General features: G+C 42.1%; 1 protein-coding gene across 1 annotated transcript in view; it reads right to left on the minus strand.

The window, feature by feature from the left end:
* OBSCN (obscurin, cytoskeletal calmodulin and titin-interacting RhoGEF) overlaps positions 1-20768 on the minus strand; it is a 289193-nt gene that overhangs the window by 108687 nt on the left and 159738 nt on the right. The window contains exons 66-72 of the mRNA XM_074946416.1: positions 18491-18757; positions 16605-16871; positions 15931-16200; positions 14000-14266; positions 12155-12421; positions 10919-11185; positions 1711-1983 (exon numbers count right to left, since the gene is read on the minus strand). Coding sequence (XP_074802517.1) covers positions 1711-1983; positions 10919-11185; positions 12155-12421; positions 14000-14266; positions 15931-16200; positions 16605-16871; positions 18491-18757 — 1878 coding nt within the window. The remainder of the gene's footprint in view (positions 1-1710; positions 1984-10918; positions 11186-12154; positions 12422-13999; positions 14267-15930; positions 16201-16604; positions 16872-18490; positions 18758-20768) is intronic.

A 20768-nucleotide genomic window follows, 5' to 3' on the forward strand; every position in this document is an offset into this window, starting at 1 on the left:
TTCTGACATAAAATCTAGAGAGAGACAAGAATGTATCTGCCACAGATTATCTTCTCTCTGGCATTGAATTGAAGTAGGTAGGTAAGGACAAAAGGGGAGAACAAATTAGGAATTATCAGGGAAGGCAAACAGCTGATTGAGTTTGTACATAGTCCTGCACTGGTTTCCAAGACACAAGAGGGACAAGCAGCATTCACAGAGGTTACAGATCAATACAGGGAAGATGAAGATCAGACTAGTTGTACAATGGAATTCAAGGGGGGATGGATTGTTTGACAGATAACTAGCACAAAGGAGTTCACATATCTGGGCACCCCAATTAGCATAGATGGAGAGGTAGTACATGAAATAAATACATAAAAGAGCCACATTTATTCCTAGTGCAATCATGGGCAATGACATTGGTTTCAATAGAGTTGCATCTGTTTACAGCAGGGCTGAATTTGTTTTAATAATTAGCAGTAGATGCATGTAACTGATTCAACAAGATTGGGCAAGCAGAAAACTGAAGCTAAAAACTCCAACATCCTGCAACCACAATTTCATTATGTTGCATGGCTGTGAGATTCTGTGTCCGATTGAAAAACGGAAGCATTCCCTCATAGGAAGAATTCTTTGCAAAGCTCATGAGTATAATATCGTAAGATAAGTTAAGGTGCAGTTCAGGAAAACAATACACTGGAAAGCATACAAGAATAGAGGTTATTCTGGTTGGGCCACATCAAACAAGATGTATAATGAGTGAATGTAAAAGCAAGTCCTAAAATATGGGAACACAAGTGATGGATAGTCAGACCACAGAGAAACGGATAAAGCATTTTTGAGAATGATTCATCTCTGCTGAGTAGCAGAAAGAAATGTTAATGGTTGTGTTCCACAGCCAACAGAAGTTGTGCAAAGTATACTCACCTTTGCCATGATGCCTGCAAATCAGTCAGCAGTGGCTAGGCTGTTTGGTCTGCTGCTATTTCTACTTAATAGGGTTGCCAACTCTGACTGAAGCTATTCCAGGAGATTTTTTTTCCCCCAACATGCCAATGTCGTTTTCTTAAAATATCCTATTAAAATCTCCTGGATTGCTTTCCAATAGTCACCGGCAGATCAGTGCCGATTCCGGAAGACTCCAGGCCAAACCTGGAGGGTTGGCAACTCTATTACTTAACCTAATCGGGATGGTTTCACTGTTTATCTTGTTGTCATCCTCATTTGTTTGTTTAATACACCCTTTGTTGTCTTGGTATGCTAATAGATTCAAAGCTCTTTGGGGCAGTGGCTGCTTTTTATTCTATGTCTGGGCATTGCCTAACTGACTGGGGCCTCTAGGAAATAATGTAATTAACAGTAATAATTATGATGATCATGATGTACATTGTAATCTGTGAACCCCTGAAATATTTATATCTCTGACCCATTAGAATACTTACTCTCTGAATGAATGTGGCTTGTTTCTAGCTAATTTGCACAATTTATAAGCATTATATGAGACGTGGCATATGTCACTTCCTACACATAAGTGCTTGTCACATGAAACATAAGTAGTAAAGTATAAAATAAAAGATTTCTCTGTGTGAAGCAGAAGTAATGCACGGAGCCCATAACCTATGCTACTCATGAACTATCCAGCTCTGGCACTCAACAAATATTTTTCTGGGTTGTCCAGCCTTTCAAACCAGAAACATAGCACTCCAAGCACAGGTCTGTCATTGTTACCTTTCACAGTCAGGAATGCAGATGTCACAGCATCACTAGTCAGGAAAGTCACCCTGCAGTTGTCCTGGGGAGTGAGGTTCTTCAACAGGAGAAGATGCCTGCGTCCATTTTCAAAGTAAACCATCTCAATGTTTTCTGTGGTTTTGGCAGGCTCATCATCAATCAGCCAGTTGTAATTGTAGCACTCTGGTTTGGAAAGGTAGCACTCAAACAGAGCTTCACCACCTTCCATGGCTTCCACATTCTCCAAACCCTTGACAATACTGTTCTTGGCTAATGGAAAAGGAAAATGATCAACAACATTAGCTATTTTGCTTACACACTTCTGAGTAGTAGTGAGCCTTAGAGCACACTATATAATTCCCATCACCTGGAAGCTGATATGAGATCATATGGGGAAAGTTAGCTTGTGGTTTCTCCTTTTAAATTTCAGTGGCATCCAAACACAACATGATGTTTAAAATACATCCACAACAGCGATGTGGTCTAACAAGTAGTAAAATAACTCTAACCCGGTGTTTCCTTCTGGCTTTATTCAACATTTATCCAATAACCTGACCTATATCTTTATAAATGAAGGATGAAATCACATTGTTTGTATGAACTGAATAATTGTTCAATGGAAGCGAATACAAAAAGCCTTCCACAGTCCAAGAATATAGGGTATAACCAGTTTCCTTTTGTGTACAACAGGAATCCTCTTGCCAACCTCCTCCATAGGTATAATTAACATCATAGCTAGAAAGATTTGAAACTGATAGGGAGCTCATCTTAAAATCTTACCACCTTTTATACAAAACATCTCCTTATCTCAGCAGCAGACTACTGTTGGTCAATGCAATATTTGTAATCTAAGCCAACAAGAGATTTTTCAAATTGTACTATTAAAAGCCATTTGCAAAATTACAATTTATTGCATCGGCAACACTTTTTTAGTAGTAACTTTCTAATTATTACCAAATTCTTCTGACATACGTCCAGGACCTGATTTTCTAATCTGAGTGTCGGGGGCCAGGGCCATCATGTGTGCAAAAATGGGCACAGATTTGCATGACCCATTTGCACACAACTACTGCAACTGCATGCACCAAGTGATAGTTGCACACAATTAACCAATTTGATGCACATATCCCCAATTTGTGTGCACAACCAGGTTAATTGCATAGACACATTAGGCACACACTACTGTACACATTTATGTATGCTGAGTTGGGTGAGCACAGTTTAGAAGCTGAAACCCACAATGCTCACATGAGTTATATACCATGGTCCTCCTGATCAACGTTCTAATATAGCACCAGAATAATGGGCCAATCAATCCTGTTTAGTAACCACATCAATCATTGTAACTTCTAACCCACGTGCAATTGCTTGTCACCTAGAAAATGTATTCCCTAGCAAAGCCAAATCAGTTTTTCTGAGGTTTCCAGAATTTTCCAACTTGAACGTTTAAAGAGAACAATGGTCTTGTGCCTAGGGCAAAGGACAGGAGTCAGCGGCATGACTGCATTCCTGTGTGAATGTATCTATGTCATTTAATTTCTCTGCGCTCCACTTTCCTCATATATAGAATGTTGATACTTACAGATCCCTGCCCCCCCCCACCCAGGGCGTTTTAAGACTACATTCATTAATACTTGGTAAGTGCTTTTAGACCCTAAGATGGAAGGAGCTACCAAAGTGCAGAGCATTATAATCAATAATAATATGGCTTTTTAACTGAGCACAATCTCACAGTTCAGAAACCAAACAACAGCTCAGAAACCAAATATTTCTAACCATAATAGCGTACCCAGTAATTGAAAACAAGAATTCCATGTGCAAATAGCAGAAACCTAGTTATTAAAACATTATATCCGCTATGCTCTACTGTTGTTTGCTTTGATCACTTGGATATTTTGGTTCTTTAAAGGCTTTAAATGGCAGGCTGTGGGTCACATTCTGTAGTTGCTCCATGTAGGTCTGCCACTGAAGTCAAAGAAAATTCCTTACATGGAGCAGCTGCAGGTCAACCCCCTCAATTAGTTAATACTGGCAAACGTATGGTAGTTTTCTTGGAAGTATCTTACGCACCATCAATTCTAAGACTGAGATCAGGTGTCTTTCACCTTACATGGGACACCAAACGCTAGATTGGTCTTTATGTATCTCAAAAACCTGTGGAGGAAGATCTTCAAAAATGCTTACAGGTTACAGCATCACAACTCCCATTTAAGGCCAATGGGCCTTGTGCTACTAAATCTATTAGGCCTTTTTGAAAATCATCCCTGTGATGTTTGGACAATTATTTTTTAAAATATATTCATTTCCACTCTGTCCTAAATTGAAAATAAATAACTACAATAAAGACTGCGTGGCACTTGCGTAGCACAGTAATGGAGGCAATACAAGTACCTAAGATAGAGACAGAAAACAGTGACTCTTGAATGCAGACTCCGAGCAACTGAATCCAAGACATATATAAACACAGCTCTGTTAATTAGATCCATAAAGGTTACATATGGGGCCAGATCCTGATCCTACTAAAATCAATGGCAAAACTCTCATTAACTTCATTGGAAACAAGATTTAGTCTTTGGTGGGAAAAAATATAAGAACAGGATACAACAAACCTTGAAACACTGTTTTCTGTAAAGCTAAGAATCAAGCTGCTCTCCTCATCTTTTCTATCACAGACACTTAACTACACGTAAAATAATATTTCTATTGTTTTTCCACTTTTGGTCTCCCAGGGACACTTACAATATTTAATTTCAAATTACATGAGGCTTTACAAATTATTATTTTAAATAGATATAAAACTCAAGGAAGGTGAGCTGTAGATTAGATTAACTGAAAATAAAAAAATATAATGCCATTTTATCCTTTAGTTAATTTTTTAAAGCACTTTGTATGTGAAAAACACTATATAAAAACTATTATTTTTCAAGTCCAAGAACGCCACATCTGCAGCATGACAATAATTCAGCAGAACATATCCCATTTGATTAGTGCTACCTCCAAATTCAGTTAATTGGAGAGCAGGCATGATTACATATACGCATTTGGAACCGTAAGTGGGCATTAAATTGAACTATTTGCCAACTGAATTTTGTACATTTTCACATTCAACTCATGTTAACACCAAACATGTTTCTCATTATTATTGATATTGGAATGAACACCCAATGAATAGGTAACGATTTGCCACTTATTGTCAGATGCGGCTGTGATTTGCCACTTGGTTGCTATTTGGTCCCCTTAGTAGTCTTCCTTTTGTGCTGGAAGACCTCACCTTGAACATCAAGCATAGCCACAACTTTAGTGCTTCCAGCTTCACAAGAATAGATGCCACTGTCTTCTGGAAGGGCAGGTTTAATTTTTAGCTTGGCTACATTCCAGTCCTGCTCGATAATGACTCGTTGCCCATCTGCAGAAACTTCCTGATCATTTTTCTTCCATGTGGCTTGCACTGGCCTAGAGTACTGGCATATGAGCTCTGCTGTGCCATCTTCATCAACGGTAATGTCCTGCATGGGACTGACCACCTCAATAGTTGGATCTGTCAACCAACATGTCAGGAGGGACATGCATTAGTGGATCCTTATGGAAAGGGCAGCTTAGATTTTGTCAAGCACAGAGCCCGCATGGAATGGGAAGCAAATGAAATGAAATTACAAGCATAAGGCTGCCCAGATGCGCTACAGGCTAGCAGGTTTAGCGTTTGCTTGTGTCAGCATCAAGCCACGTGGAAGCAAACAGGGTATATTAGGATAGCTGTACTGTCAGATAGTTCAGACCAGTGGTTCTCAAACTTATTTGATTGGGCCCCGCTTCTTTGTGTCTGTAGTTGCTTGCGTGCTCCTTCCCCCGACCCCACAAGTAGATATACTGCCACCCAGCTCTGAAGGCAGAGCGGAGAGCAGCAGCACCTGCACCAGCAGAAGTACGGGTGGCAGCGTGAAAGGTGATATTTGTCAACATCACTTTTCACAGCAGATTTAGTGTCCCATTGCCACCCTTACTTCTGCGCTGCTGCTGCCACCCCAGGTGAGGGATTGAGTGGAGGGGAAGGAGAGCCCAAGCCTAGGTGGTGTGGCTCCAGCTATCCCCTTTATTCCTGCCTCCCGGGTGTGCACGGCCCTTCTGCACCAGCCCCAGCCACCCGGGGCTGACAGAGCTCTTAAATAAAATCACACAGCTCACACCTCCCTTGACACATTTGCCCCATAGTTTGAGAACCCCTGGTTTAGCCTAAATAACTAAGACTTATACTAAGATTCTTGAAGGCTATTTTTCTTTGGAGAGCATCCACTGGGATTTTCTCCCTCTCCGTCATTTCCTCCCCACAATGACACATATCACAGGAGCCCTCGTTCCACCAAGGAGCACTGAACGTGGCTCACTCTCAAGTATGTCAGGGCTTCTCAGAATCTGTCGGGGTGGAGATAGTGAAGTGGGATGGGTGAGCTGCCTTGAGAAGATGGTTGAGTGACTTAAAAACAGAAAAGTCAAAATGAACATATTCAGCAAGATTGGCTGGGGTTTAGCTGGGTGACTCCAATTAAATTGGTAAGTCTGTGCTAAAAATGAACCCCAGTGTGCTTACATGTTCATCTGATTAAATCTGGCCAGGAATTTTCCAACAACAAACCCATAGCTTCCAACTGGATGTGATATGATGGTGCCTTTACTATGATACTTTTGATGCCCAAAAGAGAGCAGCAGTGATACTCATGACTGTCTGAAAGTTCATAGGAGCCTTTCTCTACGTGAACAATCTGTGAAAGCTACTTGAAATTAAATGTATAATTACATTAGGCATTCCGGCTTAGCACTGGTCATAAAGTCTGTCAGAAACCCACACGCAGTAAGGCAAGCATGGCACTACAGCTGGGCAACCCTATTTTGGACCTTCCAAAATATTATGGAGAGGGCACTCCACAGAAGAGAAGTGCCCAGTTTTTGACTGATCTTGTGTCTGTCTGTGTATAAAACAAACGATTGCATGTAGCCATCTAACTAGTTGATTTGTAAAGTCAATCATGTAACTACAGTAGAACCTCAGAGTTACGAACACCAGAGTTACGAACTGACCGGTCAACCACACACCTCATTTGGAACTGGAAGTACGCAATCAGGCAGCAGCAGAGACAAAAAAAAAAGGCAAATACAGTACAGTACTGTGTTAAAAGTAAACTACTAAAAAATTAAAGAGAAAGTTTTAAAAAAAGATTTGACAAGGTAAGGAAACTGTTTCTGTGCTTGTTTCATTTAAATTAAGATGGTCAAAAGCAGCATTTTTCTTCTGCATAGTAAAGTTTCAAAGCTGTATGAAGTCATAGTTCAGTTGTAAACTTGAAAAAACAACCATATCGTTTTATTCAGAGTTACAAACATTTCATTGTTACGGACAACCTCCATTCCTGAGGTGTTCATAATTCTGAGGGTCTACTGTAGATAACTCAATGCTACCATTAGTACCCATGGCTCATTGAAATCTTTAATTGAGGAACCCAAGAAATCCTGCAAATGGTCCTGGTAGCTGACGGCTCCCGCTGAGAAAGGTGATACCCATGCCCCTGCTGTTGAATTTTGATGGTCTTTACTTTCTTTTAAAATACCACTGCTGAAGATAGCTGCTATGGTTATAGGCATAATACAATAAAGTAAAGAAAACAAAACTGAAGATTTTGCAAGCTTCAAAAGCAGGCATAGGGCATCCTCCTAGATGCTACTTTGTATTCCCCCTCCATGAGAGTATTTGCAGGCGATAATATTTATTGTATATATTTGACCAAAAATCTGAATGGCAATTGAAATAGCAGCCTCTCAGCAAAGCCCTTCTCCCTGGGAGCACAGCTATGCTACAAAGGACTTGGTAGGTGTGAAGCTATACAATCAATTAGGTTAAAGAACTAGTAGTCATTGAAGGTCTAGACCACAAGGAGCCTTTATCTTAAGAAGCAGAACTCATTGCAGCCTCGCTAAAATCAGGTAAACTGGACCTGTGAGAAAATGCTCCTCTCAACAACGTGTGCATTTCACGGATGTTAATGGAAATTATATGCATGCTTTGGCATGCAAAGGCAGCCCAGAGATGTCTGCTGAAATCCTCCTGCTCGGCTCAGTTCTGTTCCCTAAGGGCTTTATTATGGCTTTTAATGGCACAGCTCCCCTCGTGAGAAATGTGATGGCAGCTCCTGAGGCCATTCTTGCTGCTTAGGGCTGAGGAGTTGATGGTGTAACAGAAAATTGATGAAGTGAGCTGAAGGTCACAAAAACTTATGCTCAAATAAATTGGTTAGTCTCTAAGGTGCCACAAGTACTCCTTTTCTTTTTGCGAATACGGACTAACACGGCTGTTACTCTGAAACCACAAAATTGATGGCCATCTCAGATTGCGATTACACATCTCTGACTAGTCCTGTTTTAGTTAAAGGACACAGCTACCCAACAAGGCGGAGGATTTTAATGGAAAGAGTAGCTAACCCGCTACGCCTCTTGGTATGTGACTCCCTTCCAATAATACAAGAAAGACAAAAATAATTTTTTTCTCAGTGCAAAAGCAAAGTAAAGTCTCAGCTTTTCCTGAGAACTCTAAAGGACGGTGTATGTGCAGGGGATTTCTTTATTGTAAAGTCTGGAGTTCAGCTTTATTTGCAGTTCATGGCTACCTTTACCAAATCTAAAACAGCATCAAGTCAACAGCCACAGAACGTTCTCACTACAGTACTAACCAGCAGTACATCGGTAACAAATTAGTGGGCCCAAGTCACCATTGTGTTACTGCAATTTTAGGCCTGTGTTATTCCACTGCGATCCATCCAGGCACCCCGACTCGTTCTGCGTTCCCATGCACAAGAGCTCGCTGGCATCGATGTTGATGGAGTTATGCTGTGTCCACACTCCAGCCACACAGTGATGAATCAGGCCCAATGTCTGCGCTCGCGTGTCTTGTGGAGCAGTAGCAGGGTGATGGTTATATGGTATTGAAGTGGACACAGTGGCAAAATGAGGACAGACACATGCATGGAATTAAGCCGCAGGCTGCAACTTTAATTAAACTTTAAGATGGGGAGGGGCGCTATCCACCCATCCCCCACACTCTCCTATACCATGTGTTTAATTGGTTCCAGTGCCAGGGTTCCAGGGCTTCCTACCATATGACCCATAATGTGTGGTATGTTCTCCTCAGCCTGCCCCCCAGGACTCAGCTCATTGAGTCCTAGCACCCTGCGCTCCATGACAGGGTAAAGCAGGGTGGGGACCTCAGCGTGCAAGGGCAGTGAGGTCTCTCCCTAGCACGAGCCCAAGGCTCATCACCAAAATCCAGGTCTTTTACCTCTGGGAACTGTTCATTTTATCCTTTTAACCACACTGGAAACCAATGGCAAGTTGCGACGAATAAACACCACCACTCCAGTACCTCAGCTGGATACTAAAGGTTCCTACTTAATCCACTGTGCCTTGAACGTGCTGCAAGGAAGGCAAAAAACTCCCTGGTCCTACACCAGTTGGCCTATGGGAGAAAAATTCCTTCCTGACCCCCTAAACAGGCCATTGGTTAGACCCACAGCATCTGTCAGGCCAGGTTCCCATGCCTAGTTTGAGTGGGTAGGGTGGGCTGCTGGAACGGAGCCAAAAGATGCTCCACATGGCCCCCACACCAGGTTAAATAATGGACACTGGGGAATGCTGGCCAATCAGCTCTCCTCTCTCCTGGCTGGCCAATGGGTGCCAGAGCCTCACGGGGGGTGGGGAGCTACCTATTGTCTATTGGCGAGTGTCTCCCTCCCTTGCTGCTGGGGCTGTCCCCCTTTCATCGCTGGCCTCATCAAGTTCTCCCACTCATTAATGTGAGTGAGTGGCATTTATGGTAATATCGTTCTTGTATGGTCCTGGGGAGGACACAACACCCAGGTACCACAATGGTAAGATTAAATCCTCACCATCTGTTTCCAGAGTTTGAACAAATCCTGAATGTGCTGCCCGGCAAAAGCCACAGGCCTGATCCTACAACCCTTACTCAGTTGAGTCACCCTTATTCACAGAAGTAGGTCTGTTGAAACCAACAGGTCTACATGCATGAATATGGACAACTTGCATGAGTAAATATTGCAAGCCTGGGCCCTATCCTAGAGTCCACTAGTTATGAAAATATTATGCCACTGGCAGAATACTAACAACAGTATTTTGGAGGAATTTCATACAGGTAACCAGAAGGCAGGAGTGCTAGTATGGAGAGTAATTTGGGGGATGGACATCTGCATCTTTCTAAAAAAAAAATACCTTTGATTAATAATTTAGCTGAAGATATGAGGGACCCAGCTCTGAAAGTCACAATCCCCGAATCATCAGACCCCAGGTTCTTTAGGGTCAAAGTGTGGATTTTTCCATCTCTCACAGCGATTTCATTCACAGAGCTGTTCTGAAGGGGAGATCCATCAAGCCACCACTGTATGTTCTGCACCCCCGGGTGCGAGAGCTCGCAGGTGAAGGTGGCCGACTCACCCGCAAAGACATCCATGTTCTTTAAACCACAAACTATCTCTGCTTCCTCTTCTGTATAACAGAGCAAGAAAACGGGTACACCAAGGAAAAACAAAGGACAAACATATACACGTTCCTTCCGCAGAACTGATCTAAAGTACAGTTCTTAGATTCTGTCAACTACATTCAAACTGTCCTGCATAAATAAACTTGTCACACTCATTCAGATAAACAATGCACTTGCCGACAAACATAGTGGGTTTGTTCGGACATACTATTTCAATATGAGGACAGTCTAAGAATTTAATGATCTATTCATGATTTGGTGTCCTGTATGGTGTCATCTGCACTGATATTGTAAACAATTTAAGCCAGGGATCTTCCCTGTGATTTAAGTACTGTGTATACTTACAATGCTATAAAATAACATAATAATAATTAACAACATGGTATTCAATATCTTCATAGCAATCACCCTAAGCAAACAGTTATTTAAGCAGGTGCTGTTATACGATTTTACAGACAGTATGGTCATTGTTTTTGAACTCCATTATATGATAAATATTGGTCCATATTCACGCTTGGTATAAAAGTGTGCAACATCACTGAAATCAAGCCAGAAATTGGTGGAGTTGCACCTACTTAACACCAGGACTAAATCTGGCCTGTTGACTGAAGAACCACCTGTTTGAACTCAACCAGAAATGTGAGGTAATTTGAAATGATTTATTCTTACCTTGCACGTACACAGAGCCTGTGGTCATCTCATACCCAGTGCTACAGGTGTAGGGTCCGCAGTCCTCAACCTCCAAGTCATGAATAATTAACTCCACATTGGTGCCATTCTGACGCATCTCATACTTGTCACTGGGCTGAAGTACCAGCGCTCCTTTCCTCCACTCCACCAGGGCATCAGGTCTGGAGATCTCACACCGCAGGACAGCTGTTCCCCGTTCTTCGGCCTCTATGTTATGCAGCTCTTCTTTAAAAAGCACTGGTAGCACTGCAGTGAGAATGCTCAAGTGTGAATTACTGAGGCTTACTGAACCAGCCCATTAATCACAGCTCCCCTTCTGGCCACCTCTCTCTGGGTAGTTACTAGTTGTGGCTGAGAGAGATGGAAAACTGTAAATGCCATCCCACTCCAGTGCTTCAAGTTGCACTATGGCCAAAGCCCCATAGGGACTGGCCACTGACAAAACAATAACAGTAGATCGTGATTGTTCAGTGCAGGGCTGCTATGAATTATGGCTTTTTAAGGGGCCTGTATTTGGCCTTCGTTTTCACACCCACAGTTTTGTGGCTACAATCACCTATAAGCACAAAGATGCAGGTGCAAATGATAGTATTTGGACATCTAACTATTTGAATTGCATGTGTAATGCAACACCCCTGGGTGGGTCATCAGTAACAGATACTGAACCCAGCACTTCTGGAGCTGGCAGCTTAAAGCCAGTAGCAAACTCAAACCTCTAACGGCTTAGCCATTAGAGGGAAACAGAGCGTGACACTGCATAAGCGTGGGTTGTGATACAGGTACAATCAGGGGATACTGGTAGCCATTTCTAAGTCAATATTTGCTAACTTTTAACATACAGCAGTATGTCATGTGCAGCAGTATTCCCCCATTCTAAGTATAGGGAAATACTCTTATCTCAGATAATGCCACGTAGTAACAGTCAGCAAATCTCAATTTCATAGAAGCTATAGTTTATGCCTACTGTCAATAGCATCTGCAATTTTGTTCCAGCATCCAGTTGTGAGATTGAAAATGCAAGTGCAAGAATAGAAGTGGTTTTTAAAAAAGTTTGGTCCACCAGGTACAAGTAACTGTGTAGTGATACCCGGTATCACTGTTATAGTAAAAGGAGATTTGCTGGCGGATAAACGTTACAGATAATTCTATTTTACCAATTTTGGAGGACAGCCAGGGCCTTTATGACTATTTACCACAAATCAAACCTTTTCCTACCTTTTACTAGCAGTGCTGCAGTGGTTTGTTGATCCCCTGAATCACATGTGTACTCCCCAGCATCCTGAAGTTCCACGTCATAAATAAACAGCTCAACAAAAGTCCCCTCTTGCCTGAGCTCATACTTGTCACTTGACTGCAGCACCACATCTCCTTTCCTCCATTCAATTGGAGCACTCGGTTTTGTCAGCTCGCAGCGCAGCGCGGCCGTACACCCTTCCTCGACTTCCTCATTTTGGAGCCAACGTTTGAAAAGCACAGGTAGGGCTGACAGCATGAATTAAGCAAAACAAGAGAGGAGGTTTGTTTTGTTAAAAAATGAACTGATAACAGCTTGAACAATAATGGAATTCCTGAAGACAACAGGCCAAATTCTGCCTGCATTTACTCCCAGTCAGGGTGTAGGAATGCAAACAAGGATAGAACCTGGCCTATAGTCATGTCAGAATTGTTGATAGTTCTCTGGTAGAGCAACTATTTGTTGTTAGTTAGTAATAAAGTTTTGCAAAGTAGTTTGTACTGGGGGATCATTTAATACCTGTGTCTTTATAATTCAAAATGATGAAGGGATTCCAATGGGAAAGGGGGGGTTGGTTTTACATAATATTGGTCAGGCTTCAGTTCTGTAAAAATCAGAAGAATGTCTGATTCAAATCCAGGTTCAATTTATCTGAACCTCCAAAGTTTGGGTAGTGAGGTCTGAATTAGTCGCTCCAGTTTTGACCCATCTCTATTGGTCAAATCTCTACTAGCTAAATTTGGTTTGCAAAGTTTTGTCAGTCACATTTGGGGTGATAACCAAAATAAGACCCAGGGGCATTTTGGACTGGAGCTCTATTTATCTGAAACACAAGATAGTTTTAACCACTTTTTTAAAAAACGGAGACTAAAATTGTCCAACAAACCATCATTTCATTTATAGTACTTATAAGAGGCTTATTTTTAAATGAGTAATGCTGCAAATCTACATGTAGTCCATTTTCAAGGTAAGATTGATGATTGCCTATACATTCAATAATCTCTACCACTGCAGATGAATAATTACTAGAGATGAGCAAAGATCAGAATTTCTGCCCTGTGGCAAATTCTGATATTTCAACATTTGTTTTCATCCAGAATTGGAGTGCAAAATCAAAACAGGGACTCGTGTACAACAAAAAATTCTGAAAAAAATTGATTTGGAAATATAAAAATGTTCATTTTGACATTTTCAACCAAAATGAAATGTTTTGACATTCCCAAATGAATATGTTTTGTTTCAAGTCATGTCAGCATCGAACTGCATCTGTCTGAGGTGCCAGTCGATGTTGTGCCCTCATTCTTCCTTATTGGCTGGGTCTCTGGCTTGACTACAGGTCCCATGTTTCACTGCAGTCTTGTGACTCATCCTGCACTACTCGGCTAAATTAGAGGGGAGATCATGGGAGATGTAGTCCAGTTAGGGAGCCCAGCCCATAGGAGAGAATGGGAACACAGTGCAGCCAAACTACAACTCTCATGAGCCACCACAGCACGCTAGGCAGATGCAGTTTAATGGTGACCCAGCCTGAAACAAAATATTTAGTTTAGATTTTCCCAACAGAAAACCCAAAAATTTCATCAAATTTTCCTATGGAAAAATTCTCATTTTGCAGAAACCGCATCTCTCTCAAAAAATCATTTTGACAGAAAATTCTTAACCAGCTCTAACAACAATTATTAAAGACAAGATTGTTTTTCACCCCCAAAAAATGAAATCCTTGAAGGCAAGAGGAGCGATCCCAGAGCACAAACACCTCCAGACATAAAAAATATAGCATTTTATGAATGGCTTCAGAGCATGGCACTCTCGAGACACCTTCTCACCTTTAATATCTAGTCTGGCAGTGGTCTTCCTGTCAACTGTATTACAGCTATACTCCCCTGAGTCCTCAGGTTTTAAATCATGGATTATCAGAGTATGTACGTTCCCTTCTTTCTTGATTTCAAACTTCGTACTGGACTTGATCACAGACAAAGCTTTCTTCCATTCCACTGGGATGTTAGGCTTAGATAGCTCACACTGTAGTTTTGCAGTGTCACTCTCTTGCAGTTCCTGGTTCTCGAGCAACTTTACAAATATGGCCGGAGCAACTGTAGAAAGGGGAATAAAAGCATTTTGCACATGTATAATCAGGCATGTAGATAGGAAACTCTTTAATACAGGTTATCATAAGAAATGCACAGCGGCTCAAGATTTAAGTCTCAGATTTCACGTTTTCACACACAGGACCACATTTTAGAACAGCTAAATGTAAGGTCATACCTACAGAACAGGGAAATGTATCCTGGAAAGCGGTGACTCTAAAAAGGATTTAGGGATTGGTCATTCAATACTGGAACACTGTGTCCAGTTCCAGTGTCCATGTTTTCAAAATGATGTTGAAAAATTGGAGAGGGTACAGAGAAGAACCGCAAAAATGATTCAAGGGCTGGAAAAAACCACCTTTCAATGAACGACTTCAAGATACATTGGTGTTGGTCCTGCTTTGAGCAGGGGATTGGACTAGATGACCTCCTGAGGTCCCTTCAACCCTGATATCCTATAATTGTAAGAGCTCAATCTGTTTAGCTTATCAAAAAGAAGACCGAGAGTTGACTTGATTAGAGTGTATAAATACCTTCACTATGAGAAAATACCTGGTGCTAAAATGCTCTTTAATCTAGGCAAGAAAGACTTAACACAAATGAATAGCTGGAAGCTAAAACCAGACAAATTCAAATTGGGAATAAGGCACAAATTTAACAGTGACGGCGATTAACCATTGAAACAAATTGCCAAGAGAAGTGGTGGATTCTCCATCTCTTGAAGTCTTCAAATCAAGACTTACCTTTTTGGAAGGTATGCTTTAGTGCCACACCAGTTATCAGGCTCAATATAGGAGCAACTGGGTGGAATTCTCTGGCCTGTGTTATAAAGGAGGTCAGACCAGGTGATCTAATGGTCCCTTCTGGCCTTAAAATCTACACATCTATGATTCTAACTCTCCTACTTGTTCCCACCTGCTGGATGCAAGAAAAGAAGCTAAACACTTAAATTAAATAACTTTCCTAGTATTGATTTTCCATGTAGGCACTTGCTCTTGTTGCTGCAGTAATGTTATACTATGGTGAACTGGAGAGAAGGTTTCCACAAGACAATCTGTAGGTTTGGATGTGGTCCATGCTATAAAAAAAGATTGTGAACCCATGGAGTATGATAAAAGCCCCTCGCCCTTCCAATGAAAGATTGTTTCCTACATTTGCTAGTGTTTTGTCTCATGAAGCATGGATTTGGGTGTAGAGGAGAGAGAGGAGTGAACGGGAGGAGACTACACAATGGCCCTGATTCTGATGACCTAGCATAATTTTACACCAATGTGTTGTGACTTCAGAATCAAACTCTATGAAATAGAAGTTTTGGAGGGAAAAAAAACAAAAAAAAATAATGGATCTGATTCTGCACTTACATCAGTGTAAAACTGGCATAACTGAAATCAGAACTGACTCCTATATTGGCACTGTAAAATGAGATAAAAGAAAAAGAAACACGGTGGCACATGGTGCTGACCAACCCTTAAGATTATTTTTTTTGTACCATCACATGAAAGGCTTTTTACAGCTTGTAAAAGAACAAGCAAGTAGTATCCAATGCCATCGTAAGTGGGAGGTTTCTAGAAAAGTGCTTGGCTATAATGGTGACTGCACAGAGAATTTAAAACAAACAAACCTCCTATAGAACTGAAGCAATTGTTATATCAAAGGGGTTGTTTACTTACCTTGGACTGTTAGCTGTGCCTCTGAGGTATGTTGCCCCACTCTGATACTGACAGACCCAGAGTCTTCTAGGGTCACCCTCCTCAGGGTCAAAGTGTGAAGCTTCCCTTGAACTGTTATCTCGTTCATTTCATTGGGCTGGAGCGGTACGCCACCCAGGCACCAGTGCACGTCCCGAGCTTTCTCCCGAGAAACCTTGCACTTGAACACTGCATCTTCTCCTTCATATAAGGTGACGTCCTTTAGCACCTCCACTATGCTTGCTGCTGGTTCTTTGGTAGAAAAAGTCACAACTGTTTTAAATCCATTTTCAAGCATCTTACCCCATTTTTAGACATTATTATTATAATATTATTATTTGTAAGGCAACTCATGCCCAAAGGATTCTGGGTACTTAAAACAATATTATAATATAATATACAAATATTTCTAACAGAAAGATTACACACTGTAGCTAAGTAATATTAATGTGAAGCCCTATAATCCCTAAAGGCCCTGAACCCACTGAAATCGCTAACCAAATTCCTCTTTATTCTACTGGGCACGGGACCAGGTATAGTGGGATTTCCCACGACACTGCTATAGAGCTCTATTTTGTCATGGTGCCAGGATCATGATTTTAAACACAGTTCAGATACTTCCAATGGTATTGATCAAAAGAGAGTTCAAATCCTACCTTTCACATATACAGCTGCTGTGGTTTGTTGGTCTCCTGTATCACAGGTGTATTCCCCAGCATCAGCCTCATTCAGTTTATGGATTGTCAGCTCAGTGACAGGGCCAGTTTGATTCATCTCGTACTTGTCACTTGGTTGCAGAACTTTCCCTGCTTTCTTCCATTGCACGGGGGCATTGGATTTAGAGACCTCACAGCTCAGGGTGATGATGCCACCCTCTTCTGCTTGCTGGCTCTGGAGTGGTCGTATAAAAAGCACTGGCAAAGCTAAACAAAGATAAACAGGGAAACACATTTGCACTTCATTAGTGACTGTCTTTTCCTGACTTTCTGATATGAACTTGCCCCTGCTTTACAGCTGGTCTTCTATTTTTCATATACAGTTGTGAACATTTTGACTCGTTTCCCCAGCAAAATTACACACCGACAGACACAACGTTCTAATTCGTTTCACATCACCATTAGCAGCAGTCTCTTGGAAGCCTTCATAGACTGGTAAGTCTAAGTGGAGTTTACATGAAATCATGGCACCCTGTAAGATATTTCTTTAGCTCATGTTGCAAAATGCGTTTTTAAAACCCCACATGGGGAACAAATGTAGAGCGCTTGATTTTCAGAGGTGCTGAATCCCAACAACTCCAGCTGAAATCAAGGATGACCTTAGCAGCATCTCACAGTGCCCAGTAGCAGGAGCCCATTTTAAAACGTGAGCACTGAAGTTTGACACCTAATTCTCCACTTGGGTGCTCAAGGTGGACCTTAGATGCCTCAGCTAGGGATTTAGGGGGTTTTTTTCAGTTGAATGCACAAATGAGGAAATGGGCATCTTCCTTTAATCTGCCCAGCTTTGAAAATCAAACTCCAGAAAGAAAGGAGAACTAGAATTATTTGTATTGATTTAGAGCATAGATGGGTACATCTGTATGATTTAGAGATGGGCTTTCGGGTTTTGGTTTGGAACATCACAAAGACTGGGGGCTCAGCTCCTGAGTTTTGGTTCAGCCTGTTATTATGTGCTAGTGGCTCCACAGTGAAAGGGGAGATTTGCATGGGCAGGAAATATGGTTCTGAGTGTGTATGGGGAGCTAATAGGGATGGAAGGTGGCTGCCTGTAAGAGGGGAGGGTGGCTTCTGGAGGTGCCTGGGGTGGATCTGAGGAGGGATGGTTGCCTCTGAGAGGCAGCTGGGTAATGGCTGGGGTGAGGTTTTGGGGCAGCTGTGTCCGGGGGTTGCCGGTGGGGACAGGAGAGTGGACTGCTCTCACCTTTTGCACTGCTCCCTCCTCCTGGCCACTGCTCCATGGAGCCAGCAGAGGACCAGGGAACAGTTGGTGGGGCTGTGTAACAGACAAGCTGCTTGCAGATCAAGTGACACAACAGCCCCAGAATGCCATCTCTCTGCCTGCAGCACAACTGGACGCATGGGAACCCAGCTGGACTGCAGGAAGGCAGGCTAGCATGTGGTGTGGAGTGGGGGCTGCCAGTGAGTGTCATGAGAAACGCATAACACTTAACAGCGTTCGGCTCAGGGGGACTGGGCTCACTGGTCCAGTGTCCCTGAGCCTAGCATCATGTGGAGTACTGACACATTTATCCTTTTCCATCATTCAGGAAAATCCCAAAGGGATGTAGCCTCCTTGCAGATCGAGTGCCACCTGGATTGATGTCTAGCTAGATCCGTAAGACTGGCTGGTTGGTCTAGCTCAATCATTATCAATCTTATCACACTACCAAAGCTTTTGGTGACCACATGATCACTGGACAGGTAGCAGCATTCCTTGGTTAACATGCTTCATAATTCATTGGTCTTCCATCCCAGTAATATGACTGCTACATTTAAACTAAACTAGAAATAGCTACAATTAGGAGAAATAATGTTTCTGTCACCTTTTACCAACAAGGACGCTGTAGTCTGCTCATCGCCAGAATCACAAGTATAGTCTCCAGAGTCTTTCAGCTGCAAGTCATGAATTAGGAGTTCCACGGCAGATCCCTTCTGTCTCATCTCGTACTTGGTACTAGCTTGGAGCAGGACTGAACCCTTTCTCCATTTCACTGGGGCATTGGGTTTGGAGAGCTCAGCGTGTAGGGTGACAGGGGAGCCCGCCTCAGCTTCTTGGCTCTGGAGTTTTTGTTCAAAAAGTGCTGGAATGGCTGGGTTCCATAGAGAAAAAAATAGGGTCAAGTATCATGCCATTCAGTACATCCCCTCACAGAACAACTGCATCTGGATTTGCTTGGTATCACAAGCAACAGTTGAAATGGAGTCAACATTATAGTCGGGCAAAACTAGTGAACACTTTTCACAGGGAAAATTTCCATGTGAAATTGGAAACATTTCATTTCTCTTGAACTTTGTGACTGACTCTTTGTTGTAGCATATCTAATACTAAAGGTAAAATAATACAGGCACAATAGCAAACTATCCCGATAAGAAGGAAAAATAGGAAGAATAACAAGAAGCCAATACGGCTGTATGAGAAGTTCTATAATGACTTGAAAATCATAATGGAATCCTACAAAAAGTGGAAGCGTGGACACATTGCAAAGGATGAATACAAAAGTATAGCACAAGTATGTAAGGACAAAATCAGGAAGACTAAGGCACAAAATGAATTACACCTAGCAAGGGACATAAAAGGCAGTAAGAAGAGATTCTATAAATACCTTAGAGGCAAGACAGAGAAGATGAAAAGTTGTAGGTCCATTACTTAGTGGGGAAAGAGAACTAATAATGGATGACACCAAAAAGGATGAGGTGTTTAATGCCTTTTTTGCTTCAGTCTCCACTGAAACAGTTAATTGTGACCAGATACTTAACACAAATAATATTAACGATAATGGGGAAGGAACACAAGTCAGAATAGGGAAAGAACAGGTTAAAGAGTTGGGGCCAGGGGCTGGCCAGCAGCTGGAGTCCCGGGGACGGAGCCAGCAGCCAGGGCCAGAAGAGGAGCTGGGTAGTGCTCCCTCCCCGTCCCCCATGGGGGCTGGCCCAAGCCGCAACCACGCCTCCCCCAAACATTCCTCCATGCTCCCTAGTGGAGCACGCCCCACAGTTTGGGAATCTCTGGCTGAACTCATGGAGGATAGATGAGGTCCCAGAGAACTGGAAAGGGCAAACATAGTACCTATTTTTTAAAAAAGGGAACAACGAATACACAGTCAACTAGAGACAAGCCAGCCTAACTTTGATACCTGGAAAGATACTGGAACAAATTATTAAACAATCAATTTGTAAGCACCTAGAAGATAATAACAGAGTAATAAGTCACAGCCAACACGGATTTGTCATGAACAAATCAAGCCAAACCAACCTAATTTCCTTCTTGGAGAGGGTTATTGGCCATGTGAATGGGGGAAGCAGTAGACAGGATATATCTTGATTTTAGTAAGGCTTTCGATATAGTCTCACAAGGCATTCTCATAAGCAAACTAGGGAAATGTGGTCCAGATGAAAGTACTATACAGTGGATGCACAACTGGTTGAAAGGCCATACTCGAAGAGTAGCTATCAACGGTTTGCTGTCAAATTGACAGGACATATCTAGTGGACTCCCAAAGGAATCAGTCCTGGTACTATTCAATATTTTCATTAATGACATGGATAATGGAGTGGCAAGTATGGTTATAAAATGTGTGGGTGACACTAAGATAATGGAGGTGATGCTGCTCTCTCTTACGCCAATGTAAATCAAGAACTCCACTGAAGTCAATAGAATTACACAGATGTAAAAATGATATGATCACTGTTAATAGCTTTAGTTATACATTGGAGCCTGGACTCTGGGACCTTCCCCCATTGCTGGGGTCCTAGAGCTTGGGTTCCAGGCCTAGCTTGAATGTCTATATAGCAATTTTATAGGCCTGCAGTCTGAGTCTCACAAGCCCGAGTCAGCTGACAAGGGCCAGCTGAAGGCGTTTAATTGCTGTGTAGACCTACCCTAACTATACAGCCAGTTAAGTAACGGAATATGCTTCCAAAGGCGGTTGTCAAATCTCCATCATTGGATATATTTAAGAACAGGTTAGACCAACACTTATCAGGGATGGTCTATGTATATTTGGTCCTGCCTTAGTGCAGGGGGCTGGGCTGGATGACCGCTTGAGTTCCCTTCTAACCTACATTTCTATGATTCCATATCATACATTTGAGTCAAAATGG

This window comes from Natator depressus, chromosome 2, assembly GCF_965152275.1.
Source record: "Natator depressus isolate rNatDep1 chromosome 2, rNatDep2.hap1, whole genome shotgun sequence".
Taxonomy (NCBI): Eukaryota; Metazoa; Chordata; order Testudines; family Cheloniidae; genus Natator; species Natator depressus.